The sequence below is a fragment of the Sorex araneus genome, chromosome 2 (assembly GCF_027595985.1).
Source record: "Sorex araneus isolate mSorAra2 chromosome 2, mSorAra2.pri, whole genome shotgun sequence".
NCBI classification, from domain to species: Eukaryota; Metazoa; Chordata; class Mammalia; order Eulipotyphla; family Soricidae; genus Sorex; species Sorex araneus.
Window position 1 is genome coordinate 89,167,213 of NC_073303.1, and position 16,309 is coordinate 89,183,521.

General features: G+C 37.7%; 1 protein-coding gene across 1 annotated transcript in view; it reads left to right on the forward strand.

The window, feature by feature from the left end:
* The window catches only part of COL22A1 (collagen type XXII alpha 1 chain), a 259,447-nt gene that overhangs the window by 166,548 nt on the left and 76,590 nt on the right, over positions 1 to 16,309 (forward strand). The window contains exons 40-42 of the mRNA XM_004602595.2: positions 11,167 to 11,202; positions 13,155 to 13,208; positions 15,535 to 15,579. Coding sequence (XP_004602652.2) covers positions 11,167 to 11,202; positions 13,155 to 13,208; positions 15,535 to 15,579 — 135 coding nt within the window. The remainder of the gene's footprint in view (positions 1 to 11,166; positions 11,203 to 13,154; positions 13,209 to 15,534; positions 15,580 to 16,309) is intronic.

Genomic DNA, 16,309 nt, shown 5'->3' on the forward strand with positions numbered 1-16,309 from the left:
CACCAGCTATAATGTAGTCGAAGGCCATGCACGGGAAGGGAGTTGCGGGCTGAATGAGGGCTAGAGACTGAGCACAGTGGCCACTCAACACCTTTATTGCAAACCACAACAGCTAATTAGAGAGAGAGAACAGAAGGGAATGCCTTGCCACAGTGGCAGGGTGGGGTGGGGGGAGATGGGATTGGGGAGGGTGGGAGGGATGCTGGGTTTACGGGTGGTGGAGAATGGGCACTGGTGAATGGATAGGTTCCAGAACTTTGTATGAGGGAAGCATAAGCACAAAAGTGTATAAATCTGTAACTGTACCCTCACGGTGGTTCACTAATTAAAAATAAATAATTTTTTTTAAAAAGTAGGAAAAAAAGACAGCCTCTTTGGATCTGAGGACCAAGGAGTCTATTTGACGTGGAGAGAGAGGAGACATATCACTGTCCTGGGAGTTTATAGCTAGATATAATTAGACCCACCATGGAAAATTTCCCTTGCCTCCTTGGGAGAATCCACACTCCTGCAGTCTCCAAGTAACTGATCTTGCTTCTAACACTCCTCCTTGACTGGGCCTTTCTCCCCATGTCTGTCCTTTTTCTCATGTCCTGCAACTCCTAAACTCCTACTGCAGCCTCTCTCTCTCTCTCTCTCTCTCTCTCTCTCTCTCTCTCTCTCTCTCTCTCTCTCTCTCTCTCCCCCCCCCAGGCTTTTCTCTGGGGTTTCAAAAGTGATTTCAAAATCAATTCTATTCCACAGTTGCTTCTTCTCACCGTATCAACCATATCAGAACCTGGATCCAATGTCCCTGCTGCCTGTTCAGTGATATAGAGGACCTCTTGCCAGCCCAGCACCACAGGAAACTGACAGCTCATGACTGTCAGGGGGCCTCCTGGGGAACAAGGGACCTCTCTCTCTGTGCCCTAAAGTCTGACTTCTCTGCCAAATCCTACTCGCTGTGCTGTCCTTGTCCATTTCCTACCTTAGAATTTCCGCAACTCCCCAATCCTTTCTAACCTGGCCCCCTCTGCATAAAGGGTTCCTAATCTCTTTCAGGATTTTGCCAGTAGTTTGACTCATCTTTCTTTTTTTTTTTTTTTTTTGGTTTTTGGGTCACACCTGGCGATGCACAGGGCTGACTCCTGGCTCTGCACTCAGGAATTACTCCTGGAGGTGCTCAGGGGACCATATGGGATGCTGGGATTTGAACCCGGGTCGGCCGCATGCAAGGCAAACGCCCTACCCGCTATGCTATCACTCCAGCCCCTGACTCATCTTTCTATTCCAACCCATTAAACCTGTTTAGCGATTACAGGAGTGTTTTCCTCAACTTATTTATTTTTTGGTGAAGATGGGGATTTTATTTAGCTACCCCCTGCAATACCCAGGGTTCTGCTCTGTGTTCAGCACAGTGCTCAAGGGAACATATGTGGTGCCGGAGATTTAACCAGGGTCCAGCATGTGGATTCGTTTACACTGTCTTCCCCACATCTTCAGTGTATCTAGGCTCTATGTCCTAACACATCTGCCCAGAGCCAAGCACAGAGCTGAATGATGTTAGCTATTCTGATAAAAAAGATTATTAAGAATGAAATTTACTGTATTCTACAGATATTCCTATAAGGAGAGGGGGAGGAGTGATTATCTAGTCTTGGAAGAGGAATATTAGTCAAAGTGCATGGAAAGAAGATAGAATATCTTTTCTTAATCATCTTGTGAATATTTTTACACGCCTTGTGAGTTTTCAGTTTTGTTTCATTAACTCAGTTATCAGTAAATTACATATTGTAGTGGATGTGTATTCATGTGTTTACATTTTTATATTTTTATACAGAAATTTTAGCCTAGTTCTCCCTCTTGAAGAAACTGGCAAGCTACCGAGAGTTTCCTCCCCCCTCAGGAGAGCCTGGCAAGCTCCCCATCACATATTCATATGCCAAATACAGTAACAATGATGGTTCTCATTCTCCTTACACTATAACCTCTAATGTGGCATCGTTGGGAAGGACAGGTAAAGAGAGGCTGCTGAAATCTCAGGACTAGGATGAATGGAGACGTTACTGGGCCTGCTCGAGCAAATTGTTGATCAACAGGATGACAGTGACAGTGATACAGTGATACAGAAATACATATTCACCTTTTAACATTTTTATGTTCAATGAAGACTTTATTCTGGAATTAATTTTACTATGAATTTACTTGGCAAAGTCTTTGTATTTTTGTTTAATTATGGGGAATCTGATATATCAAAAGTAGATAGAAGAGTTAAAGAACTTCTCTGTTGCAACAATATTCTTTCTTTCTTATTATTTTTTAATGGAATTACAGTGAGATACACAGTCACATGATTGGGTTTCAATCATATAATATTCCAACACCCATTCCTTTACCTGTGTGCATTTACCAGCACCAATGTCCACAGTTTCTCTCCACCAAGCTCATGGCAGGCACTTACAATTTGCTTTAATAGCAAAATCCTGGTCAGTGGACACACTCATCCTCTACCATCCCCCAGAATTTTGAAGAACATTGAAGATTTGAAGATATCAGTAATTTTAACTGTACGTGTTGAGCAGTGTACCTAATCAAGACTTTTCTTATTACTTTCCAAACTACTTTCAAAACACCATCAAATTATTCCTGACTGTGCTTGGGGAACATGAGGTGCAGGGACTGATCATGGATCTTTGCCTGCAAAGTGTGCACTCACTTTGAGTTATCTTTCTGGCCTCCATTCCCACTTATTAATTTCATAATTTTCAGATTGCCACATTTCTTGTGTTTGAATTATGATTCAAACAAGTAAACGATCATGGACTGTTAAAAATTTGCTAATCTATAGATTTTTCTTCCATTCACTTTTCCTTTCTTGTTTCAATTTACTTACTGAAGAAAGGAGCTTTTAAAATAGAGCTTCCTACAGTCTGGAATTTGCTAATTTAATGCTTACATGACTCTGTTCCTGTACTTCCTATACATCTCTATTTAGGATGAATCAGTTGGGGTTTGATGATTTTGGCAAAGCCTCACAGGAACTAAGAGGTTCTATTAAGAACATGTCTGGTGGTCTCCTCTTGTGACTTTTCTTTCCTTTGATGTCTAAAGCTTAGATCAATTAGGACATCAAACAATACCAAATGCTATTCTAGTACTCTCAGTTCTTTCTACATTAGTTGCTCCAAATGGAGAAATTTGAATACACAGTGATACACCTCATAAGTCAGGCAGAGTGCAACTGTTCCAGTTTTCTCCTTTAATTGCAGCTTTTCTCCTGTTGATACTAGCATTATCTTGTATCAGTAGGAACTTATTAAAGTTGACTGTCAGTATTTTTTCAAAATCTTTTCATTGTACTTAAAAAGAAAAAAAAAAACCTTTCTTTTTAAGTACCGTGATTGACAATACTATTACTGTTAAGGTTGTATAAATACATCCTTTCAACACCGTGTCCTCCGCCTTAGTGGGCACCCCCTCGACCATTGTCCCAGTGTTCCCCGACTCCCACCTTTTTATCCTTATGTTAAATTTCTGACTGAAGACCAGATATCATTATCTATTGGTTTTGGACATTTATTATTCCCATACTATATTCTTTATGTCCGATATATGAAAGCTTTTATCCTGATGTCTGCCTCTCTCCTTCTGACTAACTTTACTCATCATGATACTCTCAAGATACACTCACGTAGCAGCAAGTCGCATAATTTCATCTATTATTATTAATCAAGTAGCATTCCATTATGTGTACCATAGTTTCTTTGTCCAGCCATATGTTCTTGGATACTTTCCAAGATTATTTCCAGATTTTGACTATTTCCAGATTTTGACTATTGTGAGTAGTGCTACTTGTAGCAGTAGCACTATCCAAGTAGCAGTAACAAATCTTACAATGGAGACATTACTGGTGCCTGCTAGAGGAAATCAATGAGCAATGGGATGACAGTGATACAGTGATACAGAATAGTGCTACATTGTGCATAGGAGCATAGGTGTCTTTTCTGAGTAGACTTATTGGCCCTTAGGTTAGATGCCCAGAAGTGAGACTTCTGGAATACATGGAAGTTCAATTCTGAGTTTTTATTGAAGGTCTGTATTGTTTACTAAAAGGGTTTAACCAGTTGACAGTCTCATGAACAATGGACAAAAACGACATTTCCCCCCCACATCCCTGGCAACAATGTTTGTTCATTTGTTTGTTTGTTTTTTTACTGTTGTTCTTTCTTTCTTTTTTTTTTTCTGCTTTTTGGGTCACACCCAGCCATGCACAGGGGTTACTCCTGACTCTGCACTCAGGAATTACTCCTGGCAGTGCTCAGGGGACTATATGGGATGCTGGGATTTGAACCAGGTTTGGCCGCGTGCAAGGCAAATGCCCTACCCGCTGTGCTATCTCTCCAGCCCATGTTGTTGTTATTTCTTATGTATGTTAGTCTCACTGGTCTGAGTTTCCAACATTTTTCTAAGTGTATCAACTGTATTTCTTGTCTAGATATGGAATTAGTCATTTCTCTCAAGAGTCCTATTTAATAGTTCTTTTTAGTGGAAAATAGTGTTAGAATTCTAAATCTCTTTGGAGGGAAGATTTTTCTTAAAAGGAACACAGCAGAGGGTATAAACATGTACAGAAAGGTTGTTATTGTAGAAAATCTATTTAGACTTAGATTTAGAAAAAACATCAGTAGTCACTATATCATTTCTTCTTAGCAACTTTTACATTTCTTCAAAGTATGATAATAAAATAGCTTTAGAGTCCCATTCATCATCCAGGTACTAGCCTGGTTCTCTTAACTGTCTAATCACACATGACAAGGTAGGCATATTGCAAACCTAGTCTTTAATAAATACCTCTGAACAACAAAAGTTAACATCCTCATGTGTATTTTGTAATAAATTATTAAAGTAAGGAGTTTAGATTATTTAATGAGTACATCAAATTCTTGGAGTGGATCATAGAATTTCGCTTGGAGACAAAGTGACTAAAATGACATTTCAGCATTCCCCATGCTGTAGTGAATTGTTCCCTTGTTCCTTTCTGGAGATATACACAGTGTCAATAGGAAATTATTTTAAAACAACATAATACGACCGCACATGTCTTGGTCCATGTGTACTCCCCCCACTCACTTTGAATTACAAATTGCCAAAATCAGAAAAAAGGGTGGTAGAAGGAACAGCGACTTCTGAATCAAATGGATTCCAGGTGAAATTTTGGATCCATTATCATACCTACTTGATTTTGAACAAATTGCTAACTTCAGTTTCCCTGCATATAGCAAAAGACTCCTGAGGAAATTCAGTTTATAGGCACCCAGTGTGTTTAAAAATGATATTTCCCTGTTAATAAAGCAGTAGCTTGGACAACTCCAGATACATAAGCCAGTACCCAGAAACACCTTCCCATTTTTCAACTGTGAATTGTTCAATTCTGAGTTTCCCTAGCCAGTTCTTCTTATGCATTCATTGTATAAGTTCAATCAGTTTTCAATCGGTTTTGTAATGAGATGGAATTCAGATATATAATTAGTGAGAAAGCCTGCAGATGAAGTAGAAGTTCTATAATAGCTATGTGATTTTTCAGGTCATTTGATTGTAAAGCAAAAGGATACTTTCAGAGATTTACTCTAATTTTCATTCCAGCATGGTTATTTCATGTCCAGTAAACTAAGTTTCTGCTCATATTTTTATTTATCTGCCACAAAATCTATCCTGTGTAGACACCTTATGTAATATGTTTGTCATGCTTTTTGTTTGTTTGTTTTTGTTTTGAGGCCACAATCAGAGGTACTCCAGGGTTATTTCCACGTTAGTGCTTGTAAGGCTTCTTTTGGCTGAACATGGAGTGATGGGGATGGATTACAGGTTTTCTTCATGTGAAATATTCACTCCAATCCTTTGAATGATCTCACCCTGATGTGATGTTCAAAGGTCATTCTTTCTGGCAATTTCTATTTTATATTTGTTTTAAATTAATTTGATTGATTGTTATATATTAATTACTATTATTTTATATTTTAAGATATCGTAGCTTTAACTTAAAATGTGTTATATTTAGAAAGTTACAATAGAATTAAAATTTATGTATTGGTATATAAAATTAGTGGACCTCACCCCCAACAAAACACCCACAATACTGCATTATTGTCCTGTGTTCTTCCTAGTCTGGTCTTCGGTCTCTTCATTTCTTCCTCCTGCAGTGTGGTGATTGATTCTGTATTCCAGTGCCACAGGGTTTTTGTTGTTGTTGTTGTTGATTACTGTATATTTGCTTATTTTCATTCTTTTGTATATGCCACAGATGAGAATTATGCCATTTGATATTTGTTCTTCTCCCTCTACCTTAATTTGTTAACATTAAACCCTCCTATTCCATCCATTGTATCCTTCCATCTTTTGTCATAGTTTTGTGTATATACTATAGCTTCTTGTTTCATTTGTCTGTTCTTGGACATTTGGGTTGTTTCTGTATTCTGGCTATTGTACTAAATGCTGCAGTTACAATGGTGTAAATATATCCTTTTGAATTAATATTTTTTGTAGTTTTGGTAGCCTGGCAAGCTACCCATGACGTATTTGATATGCCTAAAACAACAACAATGTGCTCTTCATGTTCCTGGAGCGAGCAGATGTCATCGGGCTACACTAGCACATGACAGGGACACATGAAGATGTTACTGGTGTCCACTCAAGCAAATAGATGATACAGTGGTACTGTAGTTTTGGTGTAGCTATCAAGAAGTAGAATCACTGGCTTATAATGAAGTTCTATTCTTACCTTTGGGGGCATGTCAAATCCAGGAGTGCTTATTCCTGGTTGTACACTCAGGAATCACTCCTGGATGGGCTTGGGGAACCCTATGGGATGCTTTGGACTGAACCTTAGTTGATCACATGAAAGGCAAGTGCCTTATCTGATGTTCTATCTCCTATTCTTACAGTTTCGAAACTCTCTATTTTGCTTTCCATAGTTTTAGTCAGATGACTTTCCCACCAACAGCAAATGAGGGTTTCTTTCTCACACACATCTTTTCCAATTCTAGTTGGTTCTCATCTTTTTGATACATCCATTCTCAATGGTGTGCGATGGTATCTCATTGTTATTTTGATCTGCATTTTCCTAATAACATGTGATAATGCACATTTTTTCATATGCCTACTAGCCATCTGTATGTCTTCTTTGAAGAATGTCTGTTTATCTCCACTCCCCATTTTTGGATGAGATTATTAGCTTTGTTGTTGTTTTGTCTTTAAATGCTTTGGAAATCTTGGATATTAGCCTTTTATCTTGCGTATTGTATGCAAATATTTTCTTCCATTCAGTTGGATGTCTTTTTATTTGAGCTTGAGTTCCTTTTGTCATGCAATAGCATTTTCATTTGATATATTCCCATTTGTTTATTTTTCTTTTTGTCATCTTTCTCTCTAGAATCAAATAACTAAAGACTTTTCTAAGGTCTTTTTCCTAGAGGATTTTGCCTATGTTTTCTTCAGTGCATTTTATAGATTTTTGTCTTATCTCGATGTCTTTAATTCACTGTAATTAGTTTTTGTGAATGGTATGAGATAATTCTGCCTTCTTTTTTTTTTAACCTGTGACTATCAGATTTTTCCAATAGCACTTGTTGAATAAATTTTCCTTGCTTCATTTCATGCATGTGACTCCTTTGTCATGGATTAGCTGCCCATAAATCTGAGGATTTGTTCTGGGATTCTTGATTCTGTTTCACTGGTCTGCATGTCTATATTTCAGTACCACACAGTTTTGACTATAATTGCTATACAGTACCATTCAAACTTAGCAAATATAATACCACCCATATGAAGTTCTTTTTTGATTTTTAAAAAATTTTATATAGTAGTTCACAGCATTTGATTACATATAATATTCAAACACCAATTCCACCAGCATTACACCTTCTCACCACCATATTTCAGCTGTTTCCATCCCAAACTCCAATCCCTGTCCCAAAGCAGAACTGAAATAATATATTTTGTATTGTTTGTTCTGAAAAAACACTGAAAATGCTACAAAAAGGTATCCTTGGAGGAAAGAGTGTGAAGATTGTTCTATTTCACCCAGGGGCCATTAAACCCTTTTATAAGAGATCACTATTATGTTGTTAAAGTTGAGCCTTGGGTACTTTTATATATATTTAGATAGATATGTACATATATATGCATATTTATGTATATATTTATATTTATAAGTATATTACTGTATCACTGTCATCCCATTGCTCATCTATTTGCTTGAACGGGCACCAGTAATCTCTCTAGTGTGAGACTTGTTACTTGTTATTCGATTTTGGCATATCGAATATGCCACAGGTAGCTTGCCAGGCTCTGCCGCGTGGGTGAGATACTCTCGGTAGCTATTTATGCATATATGTAAATATATGTATATTTATAAATATATCTATATAAAGATAGATAGATAGATAGATAGATAGATAGATAGATAGATAGATCTGTAAAAAAAATATATTTCCCTCCAAGATTGGTTACCTTCTACTTTGAACCCCACCAAATGTGGTGCAGTACTCTTGGAGTATGGTAAGGGTGTGTCCTATGAAGTGTCGAGCAGCCACATTTGCCTCATGGGTGAGGCTCGGCCTGAACATGTGGAGAACTGTCATGAGCATGGCATTGGTTGAGTTCTGCAGGTTTTTGGCTGCCAGGGCTGGTCTCTTGGAGCATGGAATGCTCTCACCTGTCCCCCTCCAGGGTGCCCCACCATGTGAAGTTCTTATTCAAAGAAAACCATAAGGCAGTACTTAATAAAAATAGAAGAGGTTACCAGGAAAGAAGAAAATATTCCATGTTCATTAATTAGCTGAATCAACATAGTCAAAATAATATTTCTACCAAGGAATTATATGAATTCAACAAAATTCACATTAAAATTTTAAATGTACTATTCAAGGACATGGATCAAAATTCTATTATAATTTGTGTGGATTCATAAAACTTAGAATTTTAACTTCCAAAACTGTTCTAAGGAACAAAAGACTATGGGAAGTATTGACTTTATAGTTTTATTTCTCAAAAGTCTCAATGGCTTCTTTTGATGGCTACCAGGTTTAAAATAAAAGCAATAAACAATGTTATATTACTGGATTTTTTGATTTTAATGTATTTGACTATTTTTATTTTATTCTTTTATTGGCTATATCAGCTCTACCACATTCAGTTTTGTAAAGGAGATTTTTTTTTAAATAGGAAATTGTTAATTTGATATTGTGAGCTAATGTCATTCAGAAGCATATATTTGAGGATCTTGAAGGTTGTACTCTCAGAAGTAATTTGCTTTTGTCCTCTTCTAGGTGCCAGGGATAATTTTTAGGTATACACCTCAACTTTGAGCTGAAAAATATATAGACATTATTACTTGGAGCTTCCCGATACCTGCTAAGACAAGTTCTTAACACTAGTCTCAAGGAAGCCTTTTCCTCATTAAGGATCTATATCCTGGGCAAAAACAGAAGAGTGTCTTTGACAACCATTCCTTCTTTATCTCCCAACTAACATTATCATCCAGTGGTTAGTGAATTGTGTCTCACTGGCCAAATTATGCTCAATACCAGTTTGTGTATGCTCTAATTTCTAAGAATACTTTTCAGTTTTAAATGGCTTTAAAAATCAAAAGATGTAGATTAATACCTTATGATATCAAAAGTCTATAACATTTATACTTCATCATTTATAATTAAGGTTTTATTGAATATAAATATAGCCATTCATTATGACTGTCAAAGTCTGAATATCTGCCTGAAATCATATGACTTACAGAGCATACATAATTGCTATGTGTTCCCTCAAGAGGAAGTCTTGTGTTACAGCCTATTAAAGACCTTTTCTTTTATAAATATTCTGAGTTTCAGCTTCCTGATCAAAGCCAGTTCATTGTATGCCTTACCACCATTACCTCTTCACTACTAACTTTCCTAACAAGGAACTTCAGAATATTACTCTGGGAACTATTTGTTTGTTTTCTTTAGGCCACGGGAAAGTTTCCCTGCTTTCTTTAATGTTCAGCTATGTACTTAAGATACATGACATTTATTCTATTTATTATGCAGTTCTGGGACAAGTTTAATGGGTAGGGTAGGTTAACTGCTTATCAGACTGCCAGAAACCTGTACAATTGTTCGATAATGTTTTCCGCTTGCGGATATATATGGAACTTCTCATGGGATATTGCTACAGAAAAGGTACAGAGAAAAGTGGGCTGAGATTAGAGGTGGAGTGAGCAAGTGAATACCATTGTGGTTTGGGAAATTACCTTGTCTCTTCTGAGTCTTAACATGATTATCATTCAAGGAAACATCATTATAACTTTTTTTCTATTTACCCTTCGGTTTTGATATAGTGTCATTTTATATGTACTACTCTACTGTGTTATGATTGAAGACAGAACACTATACCGAGTAATGAAGAGACTTGCCCAGCAAGGTTCTTAGTGCACCTTCATTCCCCCAGTGAAGCAGTAATTCCATTTAGTAGAAAGGACAGATAAGAAGGAATGCTAATTGCAGGCTGTATGTCCTGGATTAGGTATATAACAGAACTAAAGAGCCCTTTCTAAGGGTTATATAACTGATAAGTAAATCATGACAAGGATTTATCTAAATAGAAAGTTTAGGCAGAGTTCTATACAGAAATGTAGTAAATAAATGTTTTAGGCCAAGATAGAGTTTGCAGGGCCTGGGACTATGCATTAATGATTCAATCAATGAACACAGCCTAAGTTCAATATCTGGAAACCACATTCTTCATAGGACATATTTATCAGATGGTAGACTCTTAAGTGTGTCCCCACCTTGTCCTGAGCAAGAAAGACAAGAATCTTTAAGGGGACACAGCAGGAGAATGCTGAGCTACTGACTTCCTCCGTATACCAGAGTTTCAAACTAGAGATGGTCTCAGGTGTTAGGAACCAAGTGGGTGCTAAGATAGGGTAGTATAACTTCAGGCTCAAATAGGGAAGTGTCCAGAAATATTTCTACATGCCTAATTCCTTTGTGGATGGTGAGTTTTAATAAGTATGACAATGTGCCTTCAAGGAAGGAAAGAACATTTACTGCTATTCCTTGGACGACTGAAGAGTTGTTTTAGAACTAATTACCACACTATGCTTAAGTAATAATTTCTTTTCTACTTCACTTATGTTCATTTGTTTCTTAGGGTCCTTCTGGAGCAACAGGAGACAAAGGGCCCCCGGTACAGTATGATTTTTTTTTTTTATTGAGTCACCATGTGGAAAGTTACAAAGTTTTCAGGTTTAAATCTCAGTTATACAATGCTCGAATACCCATCCCTTCACCAGTGCTCATATTCCACCACCAAGAATCCCAGTATAGCTCCACCCTGCCCCCTCACACCCCTAACACCCCACGCCCCTAGCCCCCCCCACCTTAAGCCCCACCCCACCTGTGTAACTAATAAATTTCACTTTACTTTCACTTTGATTGCATACAATATTTCAACAAAACTCACTGTTATTGTTTGGAGAGTCTCTCCCCTAAAGTCAGTATGATTTTAAAAAATGGTTGGGCTTACATGGAAAACGTTGACCTTTTAAAGTTGGGATGGGGAAGATTTGGTCCATACCCAGAAGTACTCAGAGCTTACTTTGGGCTCTGTGCTCAGGGATTGCTCCTGCTAGGACTCAGGGAACCATAATGGGTGCCAGGGATTGAACCTAAGTCTCCTTCATGTAAAGCAAGTACCCTACCCACTACTATATGTCCAGATCCAGGACATTGGTCTTTTACTCAAAGATATTTTAAATTCGATAACCATAAAAATATGAATTCTGAAAATCCCCACATTAAATTGTGCAGACTATTGCAAGATATAAACTCTGACCAGATACAAACATTGAGGGACTAGGAAGGAGGTGGTATCTGTCATCTGGTCTAATTTTGTATTTAGGCAAATGAACCAGATTGACTTTTGGGTATCTCTGCATCGCAGAAAGGTAGTTATAAATAAATTCATGAATTTAATTATAATTCCATAAGAATTAATTTTGAATACTGGTCTTGCAACCCAAGGTCATAGCCATATAACAATGAGCAAATGAAAAATATTATTTTTATCCTCCTGACAGAGATTTTTAAAATTTGGAATAAGGTTATTGGACGTCCAAGGAAGTAAACTGGGCTAAATATGTGTTAAAAATGCAAGAAAGCTTCAAGTAAATATTTGCTGCTTCTTAGAAGCAGCAGCAACTTAATAAAAGCATATTTATGAATTTACTAGAAAAAAGAATGTGTTTATATAAACTCACCCATTGAAAGAGGAGTTGCATATTATCATTGCACCTTATATCATGTTACATAATTAATTCTGCCCTCTTAACGGATTTGGGAACTAAAGAGAATCATGATTTTTATACCCATCATTAAGGATGAGGAAATTGGGGGCTTAGAGCAGGAGTTGATCAGTGTGAAACTTCAGAGCAGTCATTTTAACATGTAGATAAAGAAACTGCAATCCAAATGGAGGGCTTAGTGTGAAAAGTTGATATATGAAGACCTCCAAAAGAGGGAAGAAGAAGTTAGCTTCTGAGATGTCATTCTGGTGTCTGTCAGCGAAGGAGTTAATCTCATACTTATCTATTTAAGTTCCTACAGGAAGCAAAATTATCATGAGTCAATTCCTGATATTATACAGACATTTTCAACAGAATGAGAATTATATATACATATATGCATGTGTGCATGTATATATATGTATGTATATGCCTCTCTATATACATCGATAGCATCTGCCATTGAGCTCGGTGTGGAGCTCTCTGGTTTTACACAAGTTAACTTATTCAGCTCATCAGCAACCTGTGGGTCTATCAGGAGCATGCGAAAAAGAGGCATTCCTTGCATGAGTATTTGCATCAGGCTTGCTTCACTGCAGGAACTGTTGCATCCCACTCAAGAAAGGGGCTTGGTGTGGGGTCTGGGAAATAAGATTCATGGTTACAGTTTTCCAGAGTGTTCTCTGTGTGTACTTAACACATCCACCTCCACAAGCATAATGAAATGAGTCAGTTCTGAGCAGAGTGCTCTTTGGCACACATATCATCCCTCTTAACAACAAGCTATTTGTATGATGTGTGCCAAGGAAAGGGGATTTTTCTTTGCTTAAACTATTTTATCTTTTTTTTTCACCAGGGATCTCGAGGTTTACCTGGATTCCCTGGGCCTCAGGGACCAGCTGGACAGGATGTGAGTAAGGATAAGTGGTGTAAACTCAATCAAGGTTCTTAAAGTCTCCCATGGAAACCTAGTCCTCCAAACTTCCATGATTATGTGGTCAGACTGAAATCTCAGGGCAGGACATTTTAGAAAACCTAAGAACAATTTTGCATCATTCATTCTTTCCTCTAACCACCCGTGAACATTTACAAATGTTTCCATCCATAAACATTTAAACATGTTTCATCTTCAATGTATATAATTTTATATTGTCTAGTTTTAATCCCCATGCTTTTGTATCATACTTTCTGAGCAAACTCATAGGAGGTTCTCATACTTGGACATACTTGGTGTTATACTTTCACTATATTACTGTAATATTGTTTAAAAATTTTACATAGCTGGCTCCTCAGTTATGCTCGAGTAAGACACCAGCTTTTGTATAGAATTTTTCTGGCCCGTCTATGGAATAATTTTCTTTCTCTATTCAAGGAAATTCCAGGCTTAGCTGATATCATCTCTTTATTTATTTAATTTTTTGTTTTGTTTTTTTTGGGTCACATCTTGCAATGCACAGGGGTTATTCCTGGCTTTACACTCAGGACTTACTTCTGGCAGTGCTCGGGAACCATATGGAATGCTGGGAATTGAACCCAGGTTGACTGTGTGCAAGGCAAATGCTCTACTCGCTGTACTATCACTCCACTGCTGCTGATACCATCTTTTATCTACATTATTAGACATTTGATAAAAGTCTCACAACAAGTCTGATAAAATTCCCAGAAGGTGTGGACTATGTTTTTATACCTTGCAGTGGTCCAGATACAGAATACTTACTCATTGGCTCAATGCATAGATGTCAATGAGGTGATTTTATAAAGTAAAGATGCCAAACACTATTACACAGTAGTATTATTCATTGTAGCCTGGAGGGATAGCTTAATGAGTAGGGCATTTGCCTTGCATGTGGATGACCTGAGTTCGATTCCTGAGCCCCTCTTGGACAACCCTGCAAGCTACCGAGAGTATCTCGCCCACGCAGCAGAGCCTGGCAAGCTGCCTGTGATGAATTTGATATGCCAAAAACAGTAACAGCAAGTCTCACAGTGAGGACTTTACTGGTGACTGCTTGAGCAAATCAATGAGCAATGGGATGACAATGATACAGTGATTATTCATTGTATATAGTTTTACATCATTTTGTCTACTCTCATAGTTTCAATCTATTATAAGAAGAAATAATAATTTACCTTCCCTTTTAATTAATTTTTATTAATACTTCTTTTGTACACTAAGGTTTACAAACTGTTATTAGTAAGGTTCCACACATGAAATATTCCCCTGCCCCCTCCAGCCAGGTGTCCACCTTTCTCCATCATTTTCAGTGTCCCTCATTCCCCACCCCCTATGGTAAGCCTCTTACCAAGGACACATTCTCAGTTTTGATTACCCTTGGGAAGTTATTACTCCCTAATCTGTTTCTGTAAATCATGCATATGAGAGAAATCATTCTTCTTTCCCTCCTTAAGTTATGTTTCAGAGAATACAGTTACCCTTTAATTCCCGTCTCTGTATATTCTTAATTTGTTTTCTGTCAACATTATTTTCTCATTGATACCCTATTGAAGAGGTTTATATGTTCACTTATACTTACAAAATCTGTGTTTTAAAAAGAAGGGTAAAATAATGGGTTTGTGTGTGTGTGTGTTGCACATGCATACTCTGCATGAGCTATTTTTGTTATGTTTGAATATCTATAAGAGGAAGATATGAATTGTAAACACTTGCTATCATTCAATTTTGTGGGAGAGTTTTGGCTGTGCAGCTGAGATTAAGAACTTCATTATTATTATTATTATTATTATTATCATCATCATCATTATTACTACTACTACTCTGAGCTTCATTTGTGAGTCTCTGGATCATGGCCTGTTAATGAGTTTATATGACTCCAGAAGGAATTTCTGGGCGTGACTCCTGGAAGAGGGGGAAGGTGGCCCATCCCCGACTCTATGAGAGCCTGGAGATTTCAGTCACAGAACCTGCATACCTGAGTTTTTTATTCAGGGATGAGGCTCATCTGAGCCTGTGGAGATCGGCTGTGAGCATGGCAGTGATCGGGTTCTGGAGGTTTTGAGCTGCTGGAGTTCTGTTAGGGCGAGTGGTGGGATTCACCTGCCCTCCTCCAGGGTGCCCTGTATAAAAGGAAAAACCATTAATTTTTATTGGTACAAATCTTCAATATTTTTTCTATCAAATTATACTTGACATATATACTGAGGCTGGTGAAAAATGTAGGTAGAGAGGATGAAGATTGTATGCTTATCCCAATTACTCTTTTGTCTTCTTCCATCAGGGTGTACCAGGAAATCCAGGAGAAAGAGGGCTGCCTGGCAAACCAGTATGTCATCTAACTTGTCTGGATGAATGCCAACTATAAGGGATCCAGGAAAAATAAAATGCAATTCATATGATTCAAGAAACTTCAAATAAGTATATTTATAAAACTATGGAAGGGGAAGGAAGCTGAAAGACAGTCATGCCCAGAAATAAACCACAGCAGGAAGCCAATAGCAAACATAACTATGCCTATTTTCATATTAAGTAAGAAAGAGGAATTCAGGGTAGGGAACATCCAATAGGAACTGTAGGTGTACGTTCAACACCAGTGCCAGAAATCAAGGGCTAAATTAGGTGGAACAGTCATCTCTTTCTCTGGTATCTCTCACTGGCTAAAAATGCCAGCCCAACAGGGAAGCGTGCCCCATGGTACATTCCTGGAATACAGACTCCTGGGGCCGGTGAAGGCCAGAGAAATAGAAAAGTAGACATGAGACTGAGCACATTGTTGTCAAGTTTTAACTGGATTACTTGCTGCACGTTTTCCAGTTAGGTCTATATCTGAACTGCTAGTTGTCTTATTTCTATTATCAGAATTTTTTTTTCCTGTCAGAGTGAGAACGGTGGCAGCTGTAAAAGGCTGAGTGCACTTGTACAATCCTGAGTATGTTGTCTTCTCTAGCTCGAGTTCCTGCTGGTTTTACTTGAGTGCAGTGCACTCATCTTCTGGGAAGTCATATGACTCCGTTACCACTGCCAAGAGATATGACAATAATCAGAATCACCATGGT